Source organism: Oncorhynchus mykiss, chromosome 5, assembly GCF_057628025.1.
Source record: "Oncorhynchus mykiss isolate SJ-2025 chromosome 5, ASM5762802v1, whole genome shotgun sequence".
Taxonomy (NCBI): domain Eukaryota; kingdom Metazoa; phylum Chordata; class Actinopteri; order Salmoniformes; family Salmonidae; genus Oncorhynchus; species Oncorhynchus mykiss.
In genome coordinates, this window is record NC_143026.1 from 9,218,592 (window position 1) to 9,240,000 (window position 21,409).

Below are 21,409 nucleotides of genomic sequence, written 5' to 3' on the forward strand. Positions count from 1 at the left end.
TGGGGCTGGAGCAATGTAACCACTCATATTTATGTATCATTCAAGGACAGGACATCCATGATATCTAAATTATAGTTTTAACCATGTTGAGGCTATATAGTGCTTGTTTACGTTTGTAAACATTGGAGTAAAACAAGTTTATTTTGGGTTCTGATGGAAGACAACTGTTGAACCTAATTAAGTACATGAGGATTTATACTCTATATTCTTCAAGAATCAATCGGTATATAATTAATTTAAAAGTCCCAATATGTATGTAGTAATCGCATATTTCGGCTTTAAGGGTTAGTAAAATGATTGTAAGAATCATTAGTAAGTTCCTTATTGTAGATATCGACCAATGAGCAAATGATCCACAGAGCAGACCTCTCAGAAACAATGTTGCACGTCAAGGTCTTGAACGTATCACATATTTCGCCCGTAGATGGCGCTTCTCCCACAACACAAAGCGCCCCAAAGTTGCTTCACTCCTTGGGGGAGAGTTCCATGCTACGTCATGTGTGAAGAAAGCTGACGTTTTGAACTAGGATACTTCGGGCAACAGTTAAGGAAGGAATAGCGACTCTCGACGGTCTCCCTCTGAATGCACTGGATGAAATTCGCCGTTATTTTTTCAGAACAACTAGCTACTATAAACAGGAATTTCGTTTATTGCACACCGTAGTTTTTATCCCATTGAGTGCTACTTACTACTTCAATTTTTCCCCAGACGAATTCAATCTCCCAAGATAATAATTGAAATACCTGTAGTGCATATCGGATGAGACTTTCCTAGGTCAAGTTTCATAAAACTGCATGAGCACTTTGTGGAACCATGGCATGGATAAAGAGTGGTGTTTTGATCAAGCTCTTCAAAAGCTTCCTTATTGCGGTTGTGTTGGCTCCAAGTTTGAGATCCGCAGGTAAGTGCTCCTTGGAATTCGCAGTTATTTATAACTTCGTGTTATACGCTAGCACGTTTTATGTCAGTGAGTAATCTCAATTACTTTAATTTGCTTAGTTAAAAAACTCTTAAATAAGAAATGCCATCCGTTTCTGAAGTTTGAGCAATAGTTTACAGTAGGATAGCACAGTTTCACATACATAAATACGTTATTCTTATTCTGTGTTGCATCGCAGGGATAGGTTCTGAAAGAGTTTATTGGAATACTACAGTGGTTTCTTTTTCCTATGATTCCTGTCAGACCTTTTCCATTTATTTTCTTGTCTGTGGGACGTTTGGATTTGGTTCAACAAGCACGTCCATTGTTGTTGGGGCGGGATACATTCAGGTTGTGATGATCAGACCTCGGTCATTTTAAATCACCCCCTAGAAGTTCCTAGTGGACCAGGAGAGTGTGTTTTTCTCGTCCTAATTAGGCCCGTTTATTCAAGGAATAGAATAGAGTGGTGCACTGTATTGGACAAGTTCAAAATGTAGCCATCTTTGTCCTGTTTTTAATGTGTGTGATCTGAAATGTGGTTGGTCTACAGACCGAACTGAAGAGGCTGTTTTAGTGCCATGACACTAAAAGTGTCCATCGTATGATATTCAGTATCCATCTCATATAAAACCAAGGATTACTAGGCAGAGGCCACGGTTGGTGAAGGTGTTAATCAGTTGCCTATTTGAAAGTGATCTCTTGTCGTTGTCAGTCTTGCTAATTCATTTAGACCCTGGTGGGGGGGTGACAGATGTTGGGATTTCCTGTTTTCAGCTTGGGTCCCCAGGTCCTGCCATTTGGTATCAGGTCAAAGGGGGGTAGGACAGATATTTAGGATCATGTAGGCCTACCTTGTGTCTCCAGGTCCCCTCAAAGGACCTTCCAATAACATATACAATAACGTAATTGCCTACCTTAGTAGAATTACAGTGGTTCATGATTGGGGGAAAAGACTATATGCCTATATGATTGAAAGGAAAAAAATGGTTATGGAACTCCTATGGAATTGCTTTCAATTACAGCAGATTTTTTTAACGACAAAATCAAGCTAAAGGATTTGCTCTTTTCACCTGGTGGTGGTTAGTTCGTTTTTACAAATTCTGTCATTTATAGGCTACTGGTCACGCAGGCTTCTTTTTTTACTGGCTGGCGCAACGGTCTCTCATCCAGGGGTTTGGGTATAAATAGAATAAAAGTGCCTGTTGATGGGGCCAGGCACAGCTTGGCCTGGCCTGGGGAGGTATGTGAAGGGGGTGAGAGGGGGCAGGGGGTATCCACAGAAGGCTCACCTCTTGTGCTCCTTACTCACATCCCATCAAAAGGTGTTGGGGGATATTCAAACTGGCCATTGACATGCTAATAGTTTCACTTGCTAATAACCGGCCCTTGAACTTACAGGCCTATCGTCTTTACCATCGAACAAAGGAGCATTTCTTCTCTAAAGAGTAGTTGATTTTTAGAATGTGAATGTGTTGAGGCTGTCTTTTAGCCTTGAGTTGATGTCTGTACTCTTTAACTGGAATGATTATGCACACATTGTCTTTTAAATGTACCTTTTGTATGACTTTTCTTGAGAAAACATTGTTTACGTTAAAGGCTATATGGGTTTTATTTATTTAACCTTTATTTAACTAGGCAAGTCAGTTAAGAACAAATTCATATTTACAATGACGGCCTACACCAGCCAAACATTGGCAAAGCTGGGCCAATTGTGCGCCTTCCTATGGGACTCCCAATCACGGCCGGTTGTGATACAGCCTGGATTCGAACCAGGGTGTCGAGTGACGCCTCTAGCACTGAGATGCAGTGCCTTATACCGCTGCTCCACTCATTGTATGGGTGTCCTCCTTGTATGTTCAAGCCATGGCAATATCCAGGTATGCCAACTTGGTGATAACTGGTCCTATTTATTGACTTCTAAAACAACTTTGTGTTCATACATCTGATTTTTTTTTTTTTTCCTTCATCACAAGCAAAACCATAACATACATTTTCCAGTGTTTCTCCCTGCAGTGCCCAACCCTAATGCAGTTTAAAACTTGCAATAGTAACAGCAGGTCAAAATGATTGATGTCTGGCCCCTTTTTCAGTGTAGAGTAAACAGATCATGCTTGGTGTTGCAACGAGGTGCCCTCTAATTTAGTGATTTGAATTAGATTAAGAGCATAATAAACACATCTATCATGGTAGTGGATCACTTATGTGTTTGTAATACTAACCAATAGCTTTGCTACAATCACGACACACAACCAGTGACGCTATGAACAGAACTGCCTCACATGGTGCAATTTTATTGAGGGGAACTATTGAAAATAGTCGCAAGGCAGGGAACTGGCAGAAGAAGAGTTACAAACAGGGCAGGGGACTGGCAGAAGAAGAGTTACAAACAGGGCAGGGGACTGGCAGAAGAAGAGTTACAAACAGGGCAGGGGACTGGCAGAAGAAGAGTTACAAACAGGGCAGGGGACTGGCAGAAGAAGAGTTACAAACAGGGCAGGGGACTGGCAGAAGAAGAGTTACAAACAGGGCAGGGGACTGGCAGAAGAAGAGTTACAAACAGGGCAGGGGACTGGCAGAAGAAGAGTTACAAACAGGGCAGGGGACTGGCAGAAGAAGAGTTACAAACAGGGCAGGGGACTGGCAGAAGAAGAGTTACAAACAGGGCAGGGGACTGGCAGAAGAAGAGTTACAAACAGGGCAGGGGACTGGCAGAAGAAGAGTTACAAACAGGGCAGGGGACTGGCAGAAGAAGAGTTACAAACAGGGCAGGGGACTGGCAGAAGAAGAGTTACAAACAGGGCAGGGGACTGGCAGAAGAAGAGTTACAAACAGGGCAGGGGACTGGCAGAAGAAGAGTTACAAACAGGGCAGGGGACTGGCAGAAGAAGAGTTACAAACAGGGCAGGGGACTGGCAGAAGAAGAGTTACAAACAGGGCAGGGGACTGGCAGAAGAAGAGTTACAAACAGGGCAGGGGACTGGCAGAAGAAGAGTTACAAACAGGGCAGGGGACTGGCAGAATAAGAGTTACAAACAGGGCAGGGGACTGGCAGAAGAAGAGTTACAAACAGGGCAGGGGACTGGCAGAAGAAGAGTTACAAACAGGGCAGGGGACTGGCAGAAGAAGAGTTACAAACAGGGCAGGGGACTGGCAGAAGAAGAGTTACAAACAGGGCAGGGGACTGGCAGAAGAAGAGTTACAAACAGGGCAGGGGACTGGCAGAAGAAGAGTTACAAACAGGGCAGGGGACTGGCAGAAGAAGAGTTACAAACAGGGCAGGGGACTGGCAGAAGAAGAGTTACAAACAGGGCAGGGGACTGGCAGAAGAAGAGTTACAAACAGGGCAGGGGACTGGCAGAAGAAGAGTTACAAACAGGGCAGGGGACTGGCAGAATGAAGAGTTACAAACAGGGCAGGGGACTGGCAGAATGAAGAGTTACAAACAGGGCAGGGGACTGGCAGAAGAAGAGTTACAAACAGGGCAGGGGACTGGCAGAAGAAGAGTTACAAACAGGGCAGGGGACTGGCAGAAGAAGAGTTACAAACAGGGCAGGGGACTGGCAGAAGAAGAGTTACAAACAGGGCAGGGGACTGGCAGAAGAAGAGTTACAAACAGGGCAGGGGACTGGCAGAAGAAGAGTTACAAACAGGGCAGGGGACTGGCAGAAGAAGAGTTACAAACAGGGCAGGGGACTGGCAGAAGAAGAGTTACAAACAGGGCAGGGGACTGGCAGAAGAAGAGTTACAAACAGGGCAGGGGACTGGCAGAAGAAGAGTTACAAACAGGGCAGGGGACTGGCAGAAGAAGAGTTACAAACAGGGCAGGGGACTGGCAGAAGAAGAGTTACAAACAGGGCAGGGGACTGGCAGAAGAAGAGTTACAAACAGGGCTGGTTTCTCTTTTTTCTTTTCTTCTTTACTGCCTCCACTACCAACTCTCCCCAACACTCTCCCTTTCCTCCTTCGCTATCAACTCTCCCACCCCAACCCTCCCCTTTCCTCCTCTGCTATCAACACTCCCCCAACCCTTTCCTCCTCCGCTATCAACTCTCCCAACGCTCTCCCTTTCCTCCTCCGCTATCAACTCTCCCAACGCTCTCCCTTTCCTCCTTCGCTATCAACACTCCCCCAACCCTTTCCTCCTCCGCTATCAACACTCCCCCAACACTTTCTTCCTCCGCTATCAACACTCCCCCAACACTTTCCTCCTCCGCTATCAACACTCCCCCAACACTTTCCTCCTTCGCTATCAACACTCCCCCAACCCTTTCCTCCTCCGCTATCAACACTCCCCCAACACTTTCTTCCTCCGCTATCAACACTCCCCCAACCCTTTCCTCCTCCGCTATCAACACTCCCCCAACCCTTTCCTCCTCCGCTATCAACACTCCCCCAACCCTTTCCTCCTTTGCTATCAACACTCCCCCAACCCTTTCCTCCTTCGCTATCAACACTCCCCCAACCCTTTCCTCCTTCGCTATCAACACTCCCCCAACACTTTCCTCCTCCGCTATCAACACTCCCCCAACACTTTCCTCCTCCGCTATCAACACTCCCCCAACCCTTTCCTCCTCCTCCACTATCAACACTCCCCCAACCCTTTCCTCCTCCTCCGCTATCAACACTCCCCCAACCCTTTCCTCCTCCGCTATCAACACTCCCCCAACCCTTTCCTCCTCCGCTATCAACTCTCCCCCAACCCTTTCCTCCTCCGCTATCAACACTCCCCCCAACCCTTTCCTCCTCCGCTATCAACTCTCCCCCAACCCTTTCCTCCTCCGCTATCAACACTCCCCCAACCCTTTCCTCCTCCGCTATCAACACTCCCCCAACCCTTTCCTCCTCCGCTATCAACACTCCCCCAACCCTTTCCTCCTTTGCTATCAACACTCCCCCAACCCTTTCCTCCTTCGCTATCAACACTCCCCCAACCCTTTCCTCCTTCGCTATCAACACTCCCCCAACCCTTTCCTCCTCCGCTATCAACACTCCCCCAACCCTTTCCTCCTCCGCTATCAACACTCCCCCAACCCTTTCCTCCTCCGCTATCAACACTCCCCCAACCCTTTCCTCCTCCGCTATCAACACTCCCCCAACCCTTTCCTCCTTCGCTATCAACACTCCCCCACCCCAACCCTCTCCCTTTCCTCCTCCGCTATCAACTCTCCCAACGCTCTCCCTTTCCTCCTTCGCTATCAACACTCCCCCAACCCTTTCCTCCTCCGCTATCAACACTCCCCCAACCCTCTCCTCCTCCGCTATCAACACTCCCCCAACCCTTTCCTCCTTCGCTATCAACACTCCCCCAACCCTTTCCTCCTTCGCTATCCACTCTCCAACCCCCACAACCCTCTTCCTTTCCTCCTATGCTATCCACTCTCCAACCCCCACAACCCTCTTCCTTTCCTCCTACGCGATCCACTCTCCAACCCCCACAACCCTCACCCTTTCCTCCTCTGCTATCAACTCTCCTCTCCCTTGCCTCCTCTGCTATCAACTCTTCCCCAACCCTCTCCCTTTCCTCTCCCGCAGCTGAGCTGTGAAGTAAGGCGAGAGGTAGTGGGACTGGACGTGGTAGAGAAGTTAGCCAGAGTTCAGCCAGCTAATCTAGTGTTAACTCAGGCCGCGGACGGAAATCTTCAAAGCTGCTCCCTGCTCCGGGTTCCCCCGCATCTCAACAACAGTTTTGATCCCCCCTCTTCATTTTTCATAATATTTGAGCCATGCCAATAACATAGCTTGCAAATGCAATTTTGGCAAGCTTACATCTGTTTGTCCTCTAATGCATTACAATTTGGCATAGTTAGGCATACCTCTGTAGGCTTGGCAGCTTTCCTGATTGGCATAGTCTAGATTTGGATATTTATATAAATGTTCATCTCACTCACGAACTCAACACATGAAGGGGGTTCATATCAATGTGCCCTCATGCCTATAAGGAGTAGTTCGTTGCCAGTGTGCAGAGAACAGTAATTGTCTCCTTTGTTCTGTAATTACCAGCTGGTGACAACTGAGAGAATAGAAACTGACATGGTAGTTGACGTGTTGATGTACACAGCACTCCCCTCTAGCAGAACAGGAGCGAGGAGGAGAGGCTAAGGTATGGTGTGTCACTACGACCGAGCAGCTATCACACGAAACCCATGTAGATGTGCACCAACGATGACATGCAATGTCAGCATAGAGAACACATTGTCAGAATGAAGGCCTCATTGTGCGTTCTCAGGTTGTGGTCAGTGGTTCCCTATATGCTCATCCCCCAATCCTCTCCCTTTCCTCCTCCGCTGTCAACTCTCCCCCAACCCTCTACCTTTCCTCCTCCGCTGTCAACTCTCCCCCAACCCTCTACCTTTCCTCCTCCGCTGTCAACTCTCCCCCAACCCTCTACCTTTCCTCCTCCGCTGTCAACTCTCCCCCAACCCTCTACCTTTCCTCCTCCGCTGTCAACTCTCCCCCAACCCTCTACCTTTCCTCCTCCGCTGTCAACTCTCCCCCAACCCTCTACCTTTCCTCCTCCGCTGTCAACTCTCCCCCAACCCTCTACCTTTCCTCCTCCGCTGTCAACTCTCCCCCAACCCTCTACCTTTCCTCCTTCGCTGTCAACTCTCCCCCAACCCTCTACCTTTCCTCCTCCGCTGTCAACTCTCCCCCAACCCTCTACCTTTCCTCCTCCGCTGTCAACTCTCCCCCAACCCTCTACCTTTCCTCCTCCGCTGTCAACTCTCCCCCAACCCTCTACCTTTCCTCCTCCGCTGTCAACTCTCCCCCAACCCTCTACCTTTCCTCCTCCGCTGTCAACTCTCCCCCAACCCTCTACCTTTCCTCCTCCACTGTCAACTCTCCCCCAACCCTCTACCTTTCCTCCTTCGCTGTCAACTCTCCCCCAACCCTCTACCTTTCCTCCTCCGCTGTCAACTCTCCCCCAACCCTCTACCTTTCCTCCTCCGCTGTCAACTCTCCCCCAACCCTCTACCTTTCCTCCTCCGCTGTCAACTCTCCCCCAACCCTCTACCTTTCCTCCTCCGCTATCAACTCAACCCTCTCCCAGTGGTTCCCTATATGCTTATCCCAAAGAATAAAAATCCAAACACAGAAACCTCAATGCTGATCATGCACGGAACTTTAACTGACTATTCTTAAAGAGTCTTAGAGTATTAGTGCTTTATTTAGGATCAGTTTTGCCTTTTTATATCATAATGAATAACATTTACATGGACCGGGAGACCTGATCCTAGATCAGCACTCCTAGTCTGAGACTCTTTTTATGAATACGCGCCCAGACGAAGCATCCCAGGTGGATTAATTACCCCGAGAAAGCCATGCTGGGTTGTCGAAACGCGACTTTTCTTAGGCATACCTGTAGTTGTGGGAGAAGAGCTCCATTTTTAATCAAGGGGGCCTTGGCTGGAAATGAGATCTCAGCATCACGTCATTAGATAATCTGACACATGTGGGGAGTGCTGAAAGATGCCAGGATGGAGGGAGAAGAGTGACACGGAAAACAAGAGGGCTGATCTGCCTCCTGCAAGAGCAGGTGGAGCTTTAAGTCATGCTATTAGAAGGCACATCTATAGGGTCCCAACCAGCCTTTCTTGCTAGGCTTCTAGTCATACTAGTGACTAGGAAAATATAGGAAGTCTAACCCTGTCTATTGTCCAACCCCTGAACACAGTTGCGTGTTGTCCATGATATTTTTATTTTAATCGGTTTGATATCAAATGGATTTAAAGGCATACTAGTCTAGTAGGTCCAGGATGACACCAGTATTGGGATACCGTTTAGTATCGTGGCAAAGAACAAAATGCAAAGTGGATTGAACTTCTTTAGGAAAATAGCCCTAATGTTGGAAACAAACATCTTTCTGTTCTCATCCAGAGTCACATTTGTGTATTTTCCAAGCTATAGCACACATTTTATACATACAGCAAGTTTTTAAAGGATCAAAGAGTTTAGTCTGATTTGTGTTTTTATTTTACATTGGGAAAAATATTGCGATACTGGTATTGTCACATCCCCACTAGTCTGTCATATTTTAGTAAAGTTTTCCCCTGGTGTAACTGACTTTTTTTTTTAATCAGAAAAAATATTCCATGCCCTCTGTGTAATTCCTGCATTCTAATCAATAAAAGAAAAATAGAACTCTCTCTCTCTAAAATATGTATTTATTTGCGTCAGTCATTTGTCTTCTCACACCTAAAATTTTACACAAGGTGCTCATTTTACTTGGTGTGATTGACAGCCATTACCCTTCTGTGCCAAGCTTGTTCTTGACATTTTGAGAGTTTTCCAAGCCATTCTGTTGGATGACTAACGTCCGTGGAATTTGTGCTGACTCTGAAACTTATGATTTTCTTCTGGCAGTTGGAGGGCCCTAATTCATCCACGCACCGCATTAAAGCCACATAGTAACATTTTCTTTGGGCCACCCAAAGCACAGCCCCGGAATAGTCGCTCAGAGCTGCGGTCACGGAGTAGAGAGGAAGCCTAAGAAAGGCTTGACACAAACCAACAGCAGTCCTATTGTATCATTCATTTCCCCCTTATTTCATAGAATAACATGAACAAACTGATACGTGTAACAAGACCATTACATGTTGTTGTTCTCAGCTTGGTTGTAGTTCTTTTGAACTTGGATCTCTTGGTCCCCATTTTGTTTGGAACCTTCAGACTTACACTCCGATTTAAGCTAAATCATTTTCTAAATTAGGTTAGGGCATCAGTAAACCAGAGAAGTAAAATAGTAGGCCATAAAAGAACACCAGAATCTGTGTACATTCACGTAATCTGGACAGCCCTATTTGGATAGTCCCCAACAGCTTCTCAGATGTTCAACAAACTATATGCATAGATTTATTGAAAGTCAACTGCTACTCCGCTGACATCCGTAACTGTTTATTGTCTTCGTCCGTCCTAGCTGTAAAAGTTGGCCTAGTTGTTGCGTGCTACAGATGGCTCTCAATACATGAAACGGACGGCATGTGTTTAGTTAGTTGAATAGTGAACACCAGGCCTCAATCATCTGTAAAGGAACATCTAAATTGTTACAGATTCTGTTGCACTGGTTTCAGTGAGATGAGGCGGAGGTAATGTAAACCGTACTGTTCTAGGGTCAGTTTACTCTTCATATCTTAAAAGGAATTCATATCTTAAAAGGAAATTCTGACCTCAGATCAGCTCTTAGGAGTAACTTGGTTCAAGATGGTTGAAAACCACACTAGGAGATCCAGTGATTTATAATGAGGGAAAAGGTCAGCGTCTAACCAAACTCAAAGATGAACATTGACTTTTCAGTGGAAAGGAATATTAATGCGGTGGCCTTCTGTTGGAAAATTGGATCTCTCCTCTGTCCCTGGTGCAACACTAATGTGAAGGTAATTCAAAATGTTTTGAGAGCGATTTATAATTTTTTTTCCCCCCATCCTCAATCTGGAATTTTGCATGAGGCATAGAAAGGTAAACACAGGTAAATTGAATGTTCTTAAATCGCTAAAAATCTGCTTTGCTGTACCAGTCTCCTCCAAGAACAGATCATATTTCATCAGTAGAAAACCATAAACCAAGGACGTGTCATTAATGCGGTTGCTTTAGCACCAACAGCTCAGCTTTGGTGCCTCTATGTATGTCTCTGCAGGGGTCTAGAACTCTTGGTTGTAATTTCAACATCGATATGAGTATTTTTGTGGAATTTCTCTCCTACCGTTTTAAGTGCTGTGTTTTTCTTGTATCTTTCAGTCAGATTTATGATGGCAAAAAACAGCACTGAAACCTAAATCGCAACTAATTTATTATGACTACTTTAGTACATTGTAGTCAGTGAAAATTACCTTGAGTTTCTCCTCCAAATGAAACTATACCTTCTTGGACCTAGCTCCTATTCAACAGAAAGCCAGGCTAGCCAATGACTGAAAAAGCTTGCACTCTTAAAGATAATGACTTTTGTCTGTGACCCGCAGTGCTCTTTATTTATTTGGCTGGAACATTCATTTGACTTCGTTGATTGGGCAAAATGATCTTGATTGCATGTAAAACAGAGCCGTGTCTATTTACCCATAATGTGAACACATCCAACTAATTGCCTTCGGTGCTACAGTGAAGGAGAACCACTCCTGCTGAGAAGAACCACAAGAAAACCAGCAGTGCCTCCCCTTTAGTACAGCTCAGGGTGTTTTGTGGAGGAAATTGCTCATTCCATAGCTAGTATACTTTTAATGATGTTAGAAGTGACTGTATTTACTACAATACACTGCATTCAAAATGGCTAATCAGAAAGTCTAGAAGATTGTCATAACCTCCTAGGTTTGGTTCTTTCTCCTCTGCCTCTCTGTCTCTGTGTCTGTGTCTGTTTTGATTGTAAAAGGGATCATAGGACGCTGTCAGATGATAGTTACAGGGAGTAAAAGATGGTCAAAGCCAGGGGTGTGTACAAAGAGGATGGGCGTAACTTGAATATAAAGATAAGGACGGATGTCGGTAAGGAAAATGACTTCAAATGATATTTAACAAGGGAGGGAAATATTCTCCTAGATGAAATTAGAACATTTAGAAAATGTTCTAAATTGTCAGAATTTTTTTTATTTTACCTTTATTTAACTAGGCAAGTCAGTTAAGAATTTGTTCTTATTTTCAATGACGGCCTGGGTTAACTGCCTGTTCAGGGGCAGAACGACAGATTTGTACCTTGTCAGCTCGGGGGTTTGAACTTGCAACCTTCCGGTTACTAGTCCAACGCTCTAACCACAAGGCTACCCTGCCGCCCCGATTAGGGTTGTCCCAATGTTTTAGTCCCTAGCCCATTTCTCCATCAGTTTTGGGCTTGTAGGAAAAGTCTTCATATGAGAATTTCATAGGGATAGCTGTCTCAGAGAGAGGCCACTTGGACTGTTCAAGGAGAGTTGTGTTGAAGCTATAGGTTTATAAGAGAAGGACAAACTGAATTGCTTTCATGGAGGACTGGCTTGAATTGTGAGGATGATCACACAATTTATTTTCATCATGAGCAAAAATCGATTTGATTTCCCTTTCCGAAGTTGCAGAGGAAATGTTGTGATCTATTTAATAAACACAAGAGACCAGCAAAATGGATAAAATAGTGTGACGGTATAGTAGGAACAACGGCCAAAACCTAGTCACATCGTATTATCACACTACTTTATGGGAAATTAATTCAAGCAACTTCAATTACTAATTTCACAGAGCAAGTGAAAAACAACCAGATTCACAGGGAATACATGACATATTATGGAGAAGCAATTCTCTAAGACACTGCTTCGTACTACTTGTCAAACAGAGAGAACTAATTCTGTATAATAGTTGTTGGCGTGGGGGTCCATGGGGGGCTCTTGACAAAAAAAATGGGGGGTTCCCTTATGTCTTACTCATTGGTAGGAGGAAGTTTGGTCCAAATCGTTTGTTGGGGACTATATGTATTGAATATGATCTGAATCCTATACATTTTAAATGGCCAATTTGAGTGCAAAAAATTAGCTTAATTTCTCAGATAACATTATTTTGTTGACATATAATTTTTTTCAGGAATGATAATCGGTCCTGTTTTGTTTCTGTAGTAGTTACTATCTGAGATGGTGGGTGTCAAACCTCTTTCTGGTGCTTTTTGAGGTGGAACGACCCTGTAGTTCAGGGCTGTTGAACTCTTTCCATGGAGGGCCTAGTGTCTGCATTTTGGGGTATTCCTTTCTATTAAGACCAAGACAACCAGATGAGGAGAGTTCCTTACTAATTAGTGACCGTAATTCATCAATCAAGTACAAGGGAGGAACGAAAAACCCGCAGCTACTTGGCCCTCCGTGGAATAACTTTTGACATGTGCTGTAGCTAGTTGGGTAATGAAGGTGTGGCTTCCATTATTGTCTGTCACATACCTGACCAGCTGAATCCAAAGGGGTTTTTACCATCCACCACCCCAGCACCAGGTGTTCCCAAGAGCCCAGTATTTCATCCACTGGTACTCCAGCTCTGTAATAAACATGAAAGCCGGGACAAGAGGAAGGACACTTAAAATGCAGGAATGTAATAAAAGAATGTGAGGTGATAACGGTGGCGTGAGAGATGGGGATGGTTTATTTGAGGTCCTCACTTGGCGTGAGGAGTTTCCCTGACTCAACCAGCAGTGTTTGGTTCAGATTCCCAGTTGAGAAGTTTAGAAGATGTCGTCCCCCCAACCCCCTCGTAGTTTTCAGTAATGTTTTTCTTTGAATTTAGACAGGCTGGCTTTCTGGGGTGTTGCATCAGAGATATTTTGAGAGTTAACACGGGGCAAGGAAGGAGTTTTGAGCTTGTAGTTAATTTTGGCCTCGTAACGATGGCAAGTAGACCCTCGTTGTCCTGCCCTAATGTTTTTTGACAGTGTTTGGAAAAAATGGATGCGCTCTCCTGTTGACTCCTGAATGGAGTGTGTTGAGGATTTCCCTGAACTGTGGTGTCGTGCCATATTAGTGGTTGTGACCATCAGTGAGACAAAGGGAGAATGTGAACTTCATCAGGCTGATTAAGTTAAGTTCAAGAGGTGAAGGAGCATTTTATTACACATGGCTTTTGTTGTTCAGTGTTGATTTGATTTTCCACAGATATGAATGACTATTTTTATTTAGGACATTAGCTCAAATGTCATAGTTATTTTTGCATTCGTTTATTCTCCAAATGACATATAGAACTTAAATATAATTTGATGAAACTCCTCAAAACTGTTTCTTCAGGTAATTGCGTTTGCTCTGACTCTGATTTCAGTGAACCCTGAATATTTGACAGTAAGTTTCTTAATATGTCCTAATCAGTTTTCATACGACACAAGTATTTTCACTTCGCATGTGATATGAATGAGTGTTACAGCTTATTTATTTTTTCTAAATAATTTTCACATGTGCCTGCCTGGCAAATGTCTGTTTAGATTGCAAGCTGTTTGGGCCCGTAATAAACCATTAGGCCGTGTTCTCCGATCTGTTCCTAATCTACCTCGTAAACAGTCACAGGACGTTGTCTCATGTTTGATAGCACATACTTCCCCAACTGTGTAACCTTGTTTAAAGTCGACTGCTATTTTTTTTGTGTGTGTGTGTTTCTGTATATTTCTCTCTCCAGCCCGGGGCTCTTGTCTTGGCTTCCTCCCCTAACTTAATTAAAACAAATGGGCCTCGTTCCAAACACGTGTACTTCTCCACTACCTCCTTTTGATCCTGACATTCTCCGCAGTGAAGTCAATAAAGTGTAGTGACCAAAAAAATGCAAATAAAATGATTGAACGGCACCAACATCCCAACCAGGAAGAACCTTCAACATTTGTCAACAATTGGCAGTGATGTTTCAAACCCTTGTGTAGCCTAAGCACTAGCATACACACAACCAGTGAAAAAGCACGATAGCTCGAATGTTTTAAACAACCCCAAATGAGAACATATCATTCTCCTTCCAAGTGGATCGACCCTGTCCAATTTTTTTTCCAAGTGCTTTGTTTTCCTTTCACAGAAGAGTTAAAAAACAGTCTCCCGCGAACGTGCGGAAATGACATGTGCGTAGTGGGGGGTTTAACAAGCCCCTTAGATAAAGTCTGTCCCTCCTCACACAGATGCTTTGTTAATCATAGCTTGGTGATGGAGGGCGCCTGGGAAGGAATGGGGGAGACATTTCCCCCGCAAGCCCAAATGCATTCACTTACAAAGCTTTGTGCTTAATGAAATATGCCCTTTTGCAATGAGAGCGTTATTCACTACCGGAAAGATGTACTCAAGGTAATGTCTGCATACTCTAGCTGTCAGGATAAAGGAAACGAGACCGACGGAAAACAGTAGATGACACTCTGCATGCCATGTTCACTAACTTTTTGTCCAAATCCAATGTCCTTCATCGGAACACAGAACACAGGTGACAATACTCTGTTTAGCACTGCGCTAACTTTATCTCGGAGCCAGTAAAAATGTAAATGCAACATGCCATGAGGAGATGGTTCCCCTTCACAGCTTTCATTCCTCACCTCGTTTATTATCTTTGTCTTTTTAGGCCTCCAAATGGCCAAGGCTTCAAAGGGCAGTGCCTCCATTTTACGAGACGACCATTGTTGTTTTAACCCAGCCACTGGGATGAAGTTACCGTGCGTAAGTTACCTTGACGATGAGGGCGAGCTCTGTCGCTGGTGGGGGAGATAGCATCTGAATCGGTAATATGGGGGGAGAATTCCATTTGAACGCAGACAAGCGATACAATCTCGCTGCAAATGTAAAAACTACAGAGACACACAGCCAGTGTGTTAGCAACACTGTAAACGTGCTGCTCTATTCCCATTGACGGGATGTTTATCACAATGTGGAAGAGCTTTCTCCTAATGTCTGTTGTCTGAACTGAAGTGAAATAGAGCTACTAGCCAAGGTCAGCACAGTGAATGATTTAACTGGCTTGATTGATGATTGATTTGGTTTTCCTTACTCAGAAATGATGATGGGAAATGCAGGAAGGAGATGTAATTAAAACACAGCATGGCTTCATACACCAGAACAGGAGCCAATTAGAAGAGCCCATACTGTATAACAAAGCCATGTTCAAGAAACCATCTTGGACTTTTATAACGCATTTTCTGCAACAACCAATAATGCCTGTTGATGCTTTTATGTTTGGTGCATATGCTTCTAATTACAGACCTCCACCATCACTCGTTTCTGACGTTATGAGCTGGGAGGAGGGGCCTGTGGGGTTCTGATGTCATGTTCACCAGCCAGGGAAAAAAACTATCTCCACAAATTCCTTCCAAATTCCCACAGTGAAATTTCAACTTTCAACCTGTGCTCACCAGTAAGTGGTTTGATGACTCGATCGTCGTTGGGTGTTTGTATTGCCCCTGCTGCCTAAAAGCGAAGTTTCCACTGGTGGTCTCCGATTTAGATTGCATTAGAAAACTTAGCAGCGTACAATTACCCAGAGTTCCTCTCTCCGCTCCCTAATTAATCAGAGACAGATGACAAGGATCATGTTTTCTGAGAGCTTGGTTGTCGTCCAATGGGGTTGCAGATGTGTGTGACATCGTTCAAAAACGACATGTTTTTATATCATTTCGATGTTTGGAGTGTGGCTCGCTTTCCTCTTGTTCTGTTTAAGTTACTCTTAGCCGGCAGGAGCTGTGTATGTAAGTGTTTGTTTCAGTATTAACGTCTTAGTAATGCAAACACAACGACCCCTCAGGGCGAGAAGCAGCGACTCAACTGTTGATTTTACTTTTCTGACTCTGTGTTTTATTTTAATCACATCATCTGGTTGTTAAGAGGTTTCCAAAGGATTTAAAGCATCCAGTAGCAAGTCAGCCTGTGCAGGGTCGCCAGAAAACACTAACATCCGGTTTTCAGGGATACAGTATTTTCAACCTAACAAGGGAACTCCACTCTGGTGTGTTTTTACACCTGCTACATTAGGTTAGTAGACAGTAAAAGCAGTAAAAAGCATGTATGGGATGCTATTCTTTTTTAGATGGCGGTAATTGGCCAGCCAAATGACCATGGTCACCGTAATAACTGTTCGCTCTGCTCCTGACTGCATGCGCTGCCATAGAAATAGAACGAATAGAACAGGAATCCCCGTTCAAGTCAATGATGGCATAATGGGTGGACGAGTGTACCAATCAGAGCAAAGCAAGATGTAAAATATGTGCTGTGATTAGTTGATTCAACCCTACTGACATTGCAAAAAAATGCATTCTGTTGCATGAGCCAGTTAACATAATGTGAATAAACATTCTACATTACCATGGAAATTATTGCATTACAATATCAGGCAGCCATTGAGAGTTCGCCAGTCAAAATGCCAGGGTTAGAGGTTCCAAGCCTGGTCTACTCATTCTGTGTGTGCTGCTGCTGCATTGTGGGTGGTGTTGCCTAGGAAACCGACGACTCTTTTTGTTTGTTTCAGCAAGGAGAGCAACAGTTTCATCACGTTGGTAAAAGTACATTTTTGGCCCATAGTGCACAGCCTAAGAAAAGAACTAGAAGAATACATTTCCTGAAGAAAATGTGGTGTGCTTGTTTTCAAAGCATTTATGGTTTTAAGTTTTGAAAACGTTAATGTTTGTAGCTGAAATTGATAAGAGCGGTAGCATATAACATGTGTTCTTATTTTACCCCCCTTTTCTCCCCAATTTCGATCTTGTCTCATCGCTGCAACTTCCCAATAGGCTCGGGGGGCGATGGTTGAGTCATGCGTCCTCTGAAACTTGACCCGCCAAACCGCGCTTCTTAACACCAGCCCGCTTACCACTTAACCCAGAAGCCAGCGCACCAATGTGTCGGAGGAAACACTGTTCAACTGACAACCGAGGACAGCCTGCAGGCGTCCGGCTCGCCACGCCACCTGGTATCTCTAGATTGCGATGAGCCAAGTAAAGCTCCACCGGCCAAACCCTCCCCTAACCCGGACGATGCTGGGCCAATTGTGCGCTGCCCTATGGGACTCCCGATCACAGCTGTTTGTGATACAGCCCAGGATCAAACCTGGGTCTGTAGTGACGCTTGTTGTGATGCTGTGCCTTAGACCGCTGCACCACTTGAGGCCCTACCACTGTGTGCTTATTTGTTGTATTGAATCCATTAAGTTTTATGCTAATTACCACAGGTTTGGTCTCTAGCTTGAATGGTTCAAAAGTTACTGTTGGCAAGCTAATTTATGCAAATTTCTGTTGTTATAGTTGATAATGATTTTTAAGAATTTGAATTTAGGATAGCCTAAATGTTTTAATGTTGGTTTTGTAGCTTAATTGGCCAATGAGCATGAGCATTTTGAATAGCTACCCCTGTATTCAAACCCATGTTAATTTGTGCTAATTTAAAGGGTTTTTGTTCAAAAAGTATACATGTTATCAACATTTGGAATGCAAGCAATCTAAGGGGTCAGTCTGAACATTTCGATGTTGGTTTGCAGTTGATAGCTTAATCGGCGAAAGAGGAGATTTAATTTGTTTTAAAAAATGTAAGTCTATGGACCTTTTTAATTGCCACTGAAATGCATTGGGAGCTCATTTAAATATTGTTGTAGTTCAAAAATTATAAATGCTATTATAAATGCTATGACTTTCAACCTTCGTCTCTCCCGAGCCAGTACGGGAGTTGTAGCGATGAGACAAGATAGTAGCTACTAAACAATTGGAAAGGACGAAAAAGGGGTGAAATTCAAAACAAAAACAAAAAAAGAATGTCATGACAGGCCTGATGGAAACAGAACATTGTTACGTAAGCTTTACAAATCGGAAAACAAAATACGCTAGACAAGATGGGATCTTTTTGTGTCTGTAATATGAATAATGCGAGAAACATCAGTGGAAATGCTTTTATGCGTAAATATCGATATAATAACCATCATATGGAAGTAAACTTGGAGTCACGCGATGACATGTTGTGCGGTCCTCCCACTTCGACTCGTCAGGAAACCACAGATCAAATAAATGATGATGAACTTCACAGGGCGGTGAAAGTCCAAGGTGATGAGCCTGATGCTCCTTTCCAATAAATATCCAGGGTCTAATTCTGGTGACATGATCTTCGATGCTTGGCTGCAGTTTGACAAATCTTTTATCTTTTGGCCATAATAATTTCATCATGTAGGCCACACATGCACTCAAGCCAACCGTGTGCAGGTAGCCTACATTACTGTATCTGCTGTATCTGTATCTGTTGGCTAGAGTGCACGTGCCAATACCATAGTGGGCACACTAACTATATAATGCAATGATTATTTGTGAGAACCATCAGTGTTAAAATGCGATGGAAACCCATTTATCTTGTATTTTTTCTATCCCGTACATGTGAATTTAAACGCAAAAGTAATTGTTTTGTGCCCTACGTCATCAGCCTTTTATCGGCAACAAGTACATTTGATGGAAACATCTCTGGTGGGAAGAAGTGTGTACTTTATGCAGATTTTATCATATTTGCATGAAAATCTGTCACCAATTGGCTGGAACAACCTAGAAGAAAAAGAAACGCACACCTATTTAGGCGAGGTGCTGGCTAGCGGAGTAGAAAACTTGAAAATATAAAAGAGAGCTGCACAATTGGTTGGAAACCTAGCTAGTGATGGATACCTAGCTAGATGATGGAAACCTAGCTAGATGATGGATACCTAGCTAGATGATGGATACCTAGCTAGTGATGGATACCTAGCTAGTGATGGATACCTAGCTAGATGATGGAAACCTAGCTAATGATGGATACCTAGCTAGTGATGGATACCTAGCTAGATGATGGAAACCTAGCTAGATGATGGATACCTAGCTAGATGATGGATACCTAGCTAGATGATGGAAACCTAGCTAATGATGGATACCTAGCTAATGATGGATACCTAGCTAGATGATGGATACCTAGTTAGATGATGGAAACCTAGCTAGTGATGGAAACCTAGCTAGATGATGGATACCTAGCTAGATGATGGAAACCTAGCTAGATGATGGATACCTAGCTAGATGATGGATACCTAGCTAGATGATGGATACCTAGCTAGATGATGGATACCTAGCTAGATGATGGAAACCTAGCTAATGATGGATACCTAGCTAATGATGGATACCTAGCTAGATGATGGATACCTAGTTAGATGATGGATACCTAGTTAGATGATGGAAACCTAGCTAGTGATGGAAACCTAGCTAGATGATGGATACCTAGCTAGATGATGGAAACCTAGCTAGATGATGGATACCTAGCTAGATGATGGATACCTAGCTAGATGATGGATACCTAGCTAGATGATGGATACCTAGCTAGATGATGGATACCTAGCTAGATGATGGATACCTAGCTAGATGATGGAAACCTAGCTAGATGATGGATACCTAGCTAGTGATGGAAACCTAGCTAGATGATGGATACCTAGCTAGATGATGGATACCTAGCTAGATGATGGATACCTAGCTAGATGATGGATACCTAGCTAGATGATGGAAACCTAGCTAATGATGGATACCTAGCTAGATGATGGAAACCTAGCTAGTGATGGATACCTAGCTAGATGATGGATACCTAGCTAGATGATGGATACCTAGCTAGATGATGGATACCTAGCTAGATGATGGATACCTAGCTAGATGATGGATACCTAGCTAGATGATGGATACCTAGCTAGATGATGGATACCTAGCTAGATGATGGAAACCTAGCTAGATGATGGAAACCTAGCTAGATGATGGAAACCTAGCTAGATGATGGATACCTAGCTAGATGATGGATACCTAGCTAGATGATAGATGCCTAGCTAGATGATGGAAACCTAGCTAGATGATGGAAACCTAGCTAGATGATGGAAACCTAGCTAGATGATGGATACCTAGCTAGATGATGGAAACCTAGCTAGATGATGGAAACCTAGCTAGATGATGGATACCTAGCTAGATGATGGATACCTAGCTAGATGATGGATACCTAGCTAGATGATGGAAACCTAGCTAGATGATGGAAACCTAGCTAGATGATGGAAACCTAGCTAGATGATGGAAACCTAGCTAGATGATGGAAACCTAGCTAGATGATGGATACCTAGCTAGATGATGGATACCTAGCTAGATGATGGATACCTAACTAGATGATGGAAACCTAGCTAGATGATGGATACCTAGCTAGATGATGGATACCTAGCTAGATGATGGAAACCTAGCTAGATGATGGATACCTAGCTAGATGATGGATACCTAGCTAGATGATGGATACCTAGCTAGATGATGGATACCTAGCTAGATGATGGAAACCTAGCTAGATGATGGATACCTAGTTAGATGATGGATACCTAGCTAGATGATGGAAACCTAGCTAGATGATGGAAACCTAGCTAGATGATGGATACCTAGCTAGATGATGGATACCTAGCTAGATGATGGATACCTAGCTAGATGATGGAAACCTAGCTAGATGATGGAAACCTAGCTAGATGATGGATACCTAGTTAGATGATGGATACCTAGCTAGATGATGGATACCTAGCTAGATGATGGATACCTAGCTAGATGATGGAAACCTAGCTAGATGATGGATACCTAGCTAGATGATGGATACCTAGCTAGATGATGGAAACCTAGCTAGATGATGGAAACCTAGCTAGATGATGGAAACCTAGCTAGATGATGGATACCTAGCTAGATGATGGATACCTAGCTAGATGATGGATACCTAGTTAGATGACGGATACCTAGCTAGATGACGGATACCTAGCTTATGAAAGAAATCTAGTCATGCTTTGCCTTCAGCAAACACCCCTAATTATGGTTATCTCTTGGTAGGATAAACACGTTTGTAGAATGAGAGTTCTCCTTTCCATGAATGACCGCGCTTGTGAAAATAGAGCATAGCTATAACTAGTCCTATAACCCTGAGTCGCCCCTGAACCAGACAGCTACTGATTCTGACATTCTAAACTATTTTATAGGACGTTGTATCATTATATCACACTTTTGTTTGCAGATTAGATTTTAAGATCACAATGTCTTGTATTATTGTCCACAGAAGAAGAGG

The 21,409-nt window shown here is 43.8% G+C and overlaps 1 protein-coding gene across 2 annotated transcripts in view; it reads left to right on the plus strand.

The window, feature by feature from the left end:
• The first annotated feature begins 450 nt into the window (after positions 1 to 450).
• The window catches only part of ror2 (receptor tyrosine kinase-like orphan receptor 2), a 126,339-nt gene continuing 105,380 nt past the window's right edge, over positions 451 to 21,409 (plus strand). For both annotated transcript variants that reach the window (XM_036976705.2, XM_036976706.2), the window contains exon 1: positions 451 to 902. In XM_036976705.2, coding sequence (XP_036832600.1) covers positions 815 to 902 — 88 coding nt within the window. In that variant the 5' untranslated portion in view covers positions 451 to 814. The remainder of the gene's footprint in view (positions 903 to 21,409) is intronic.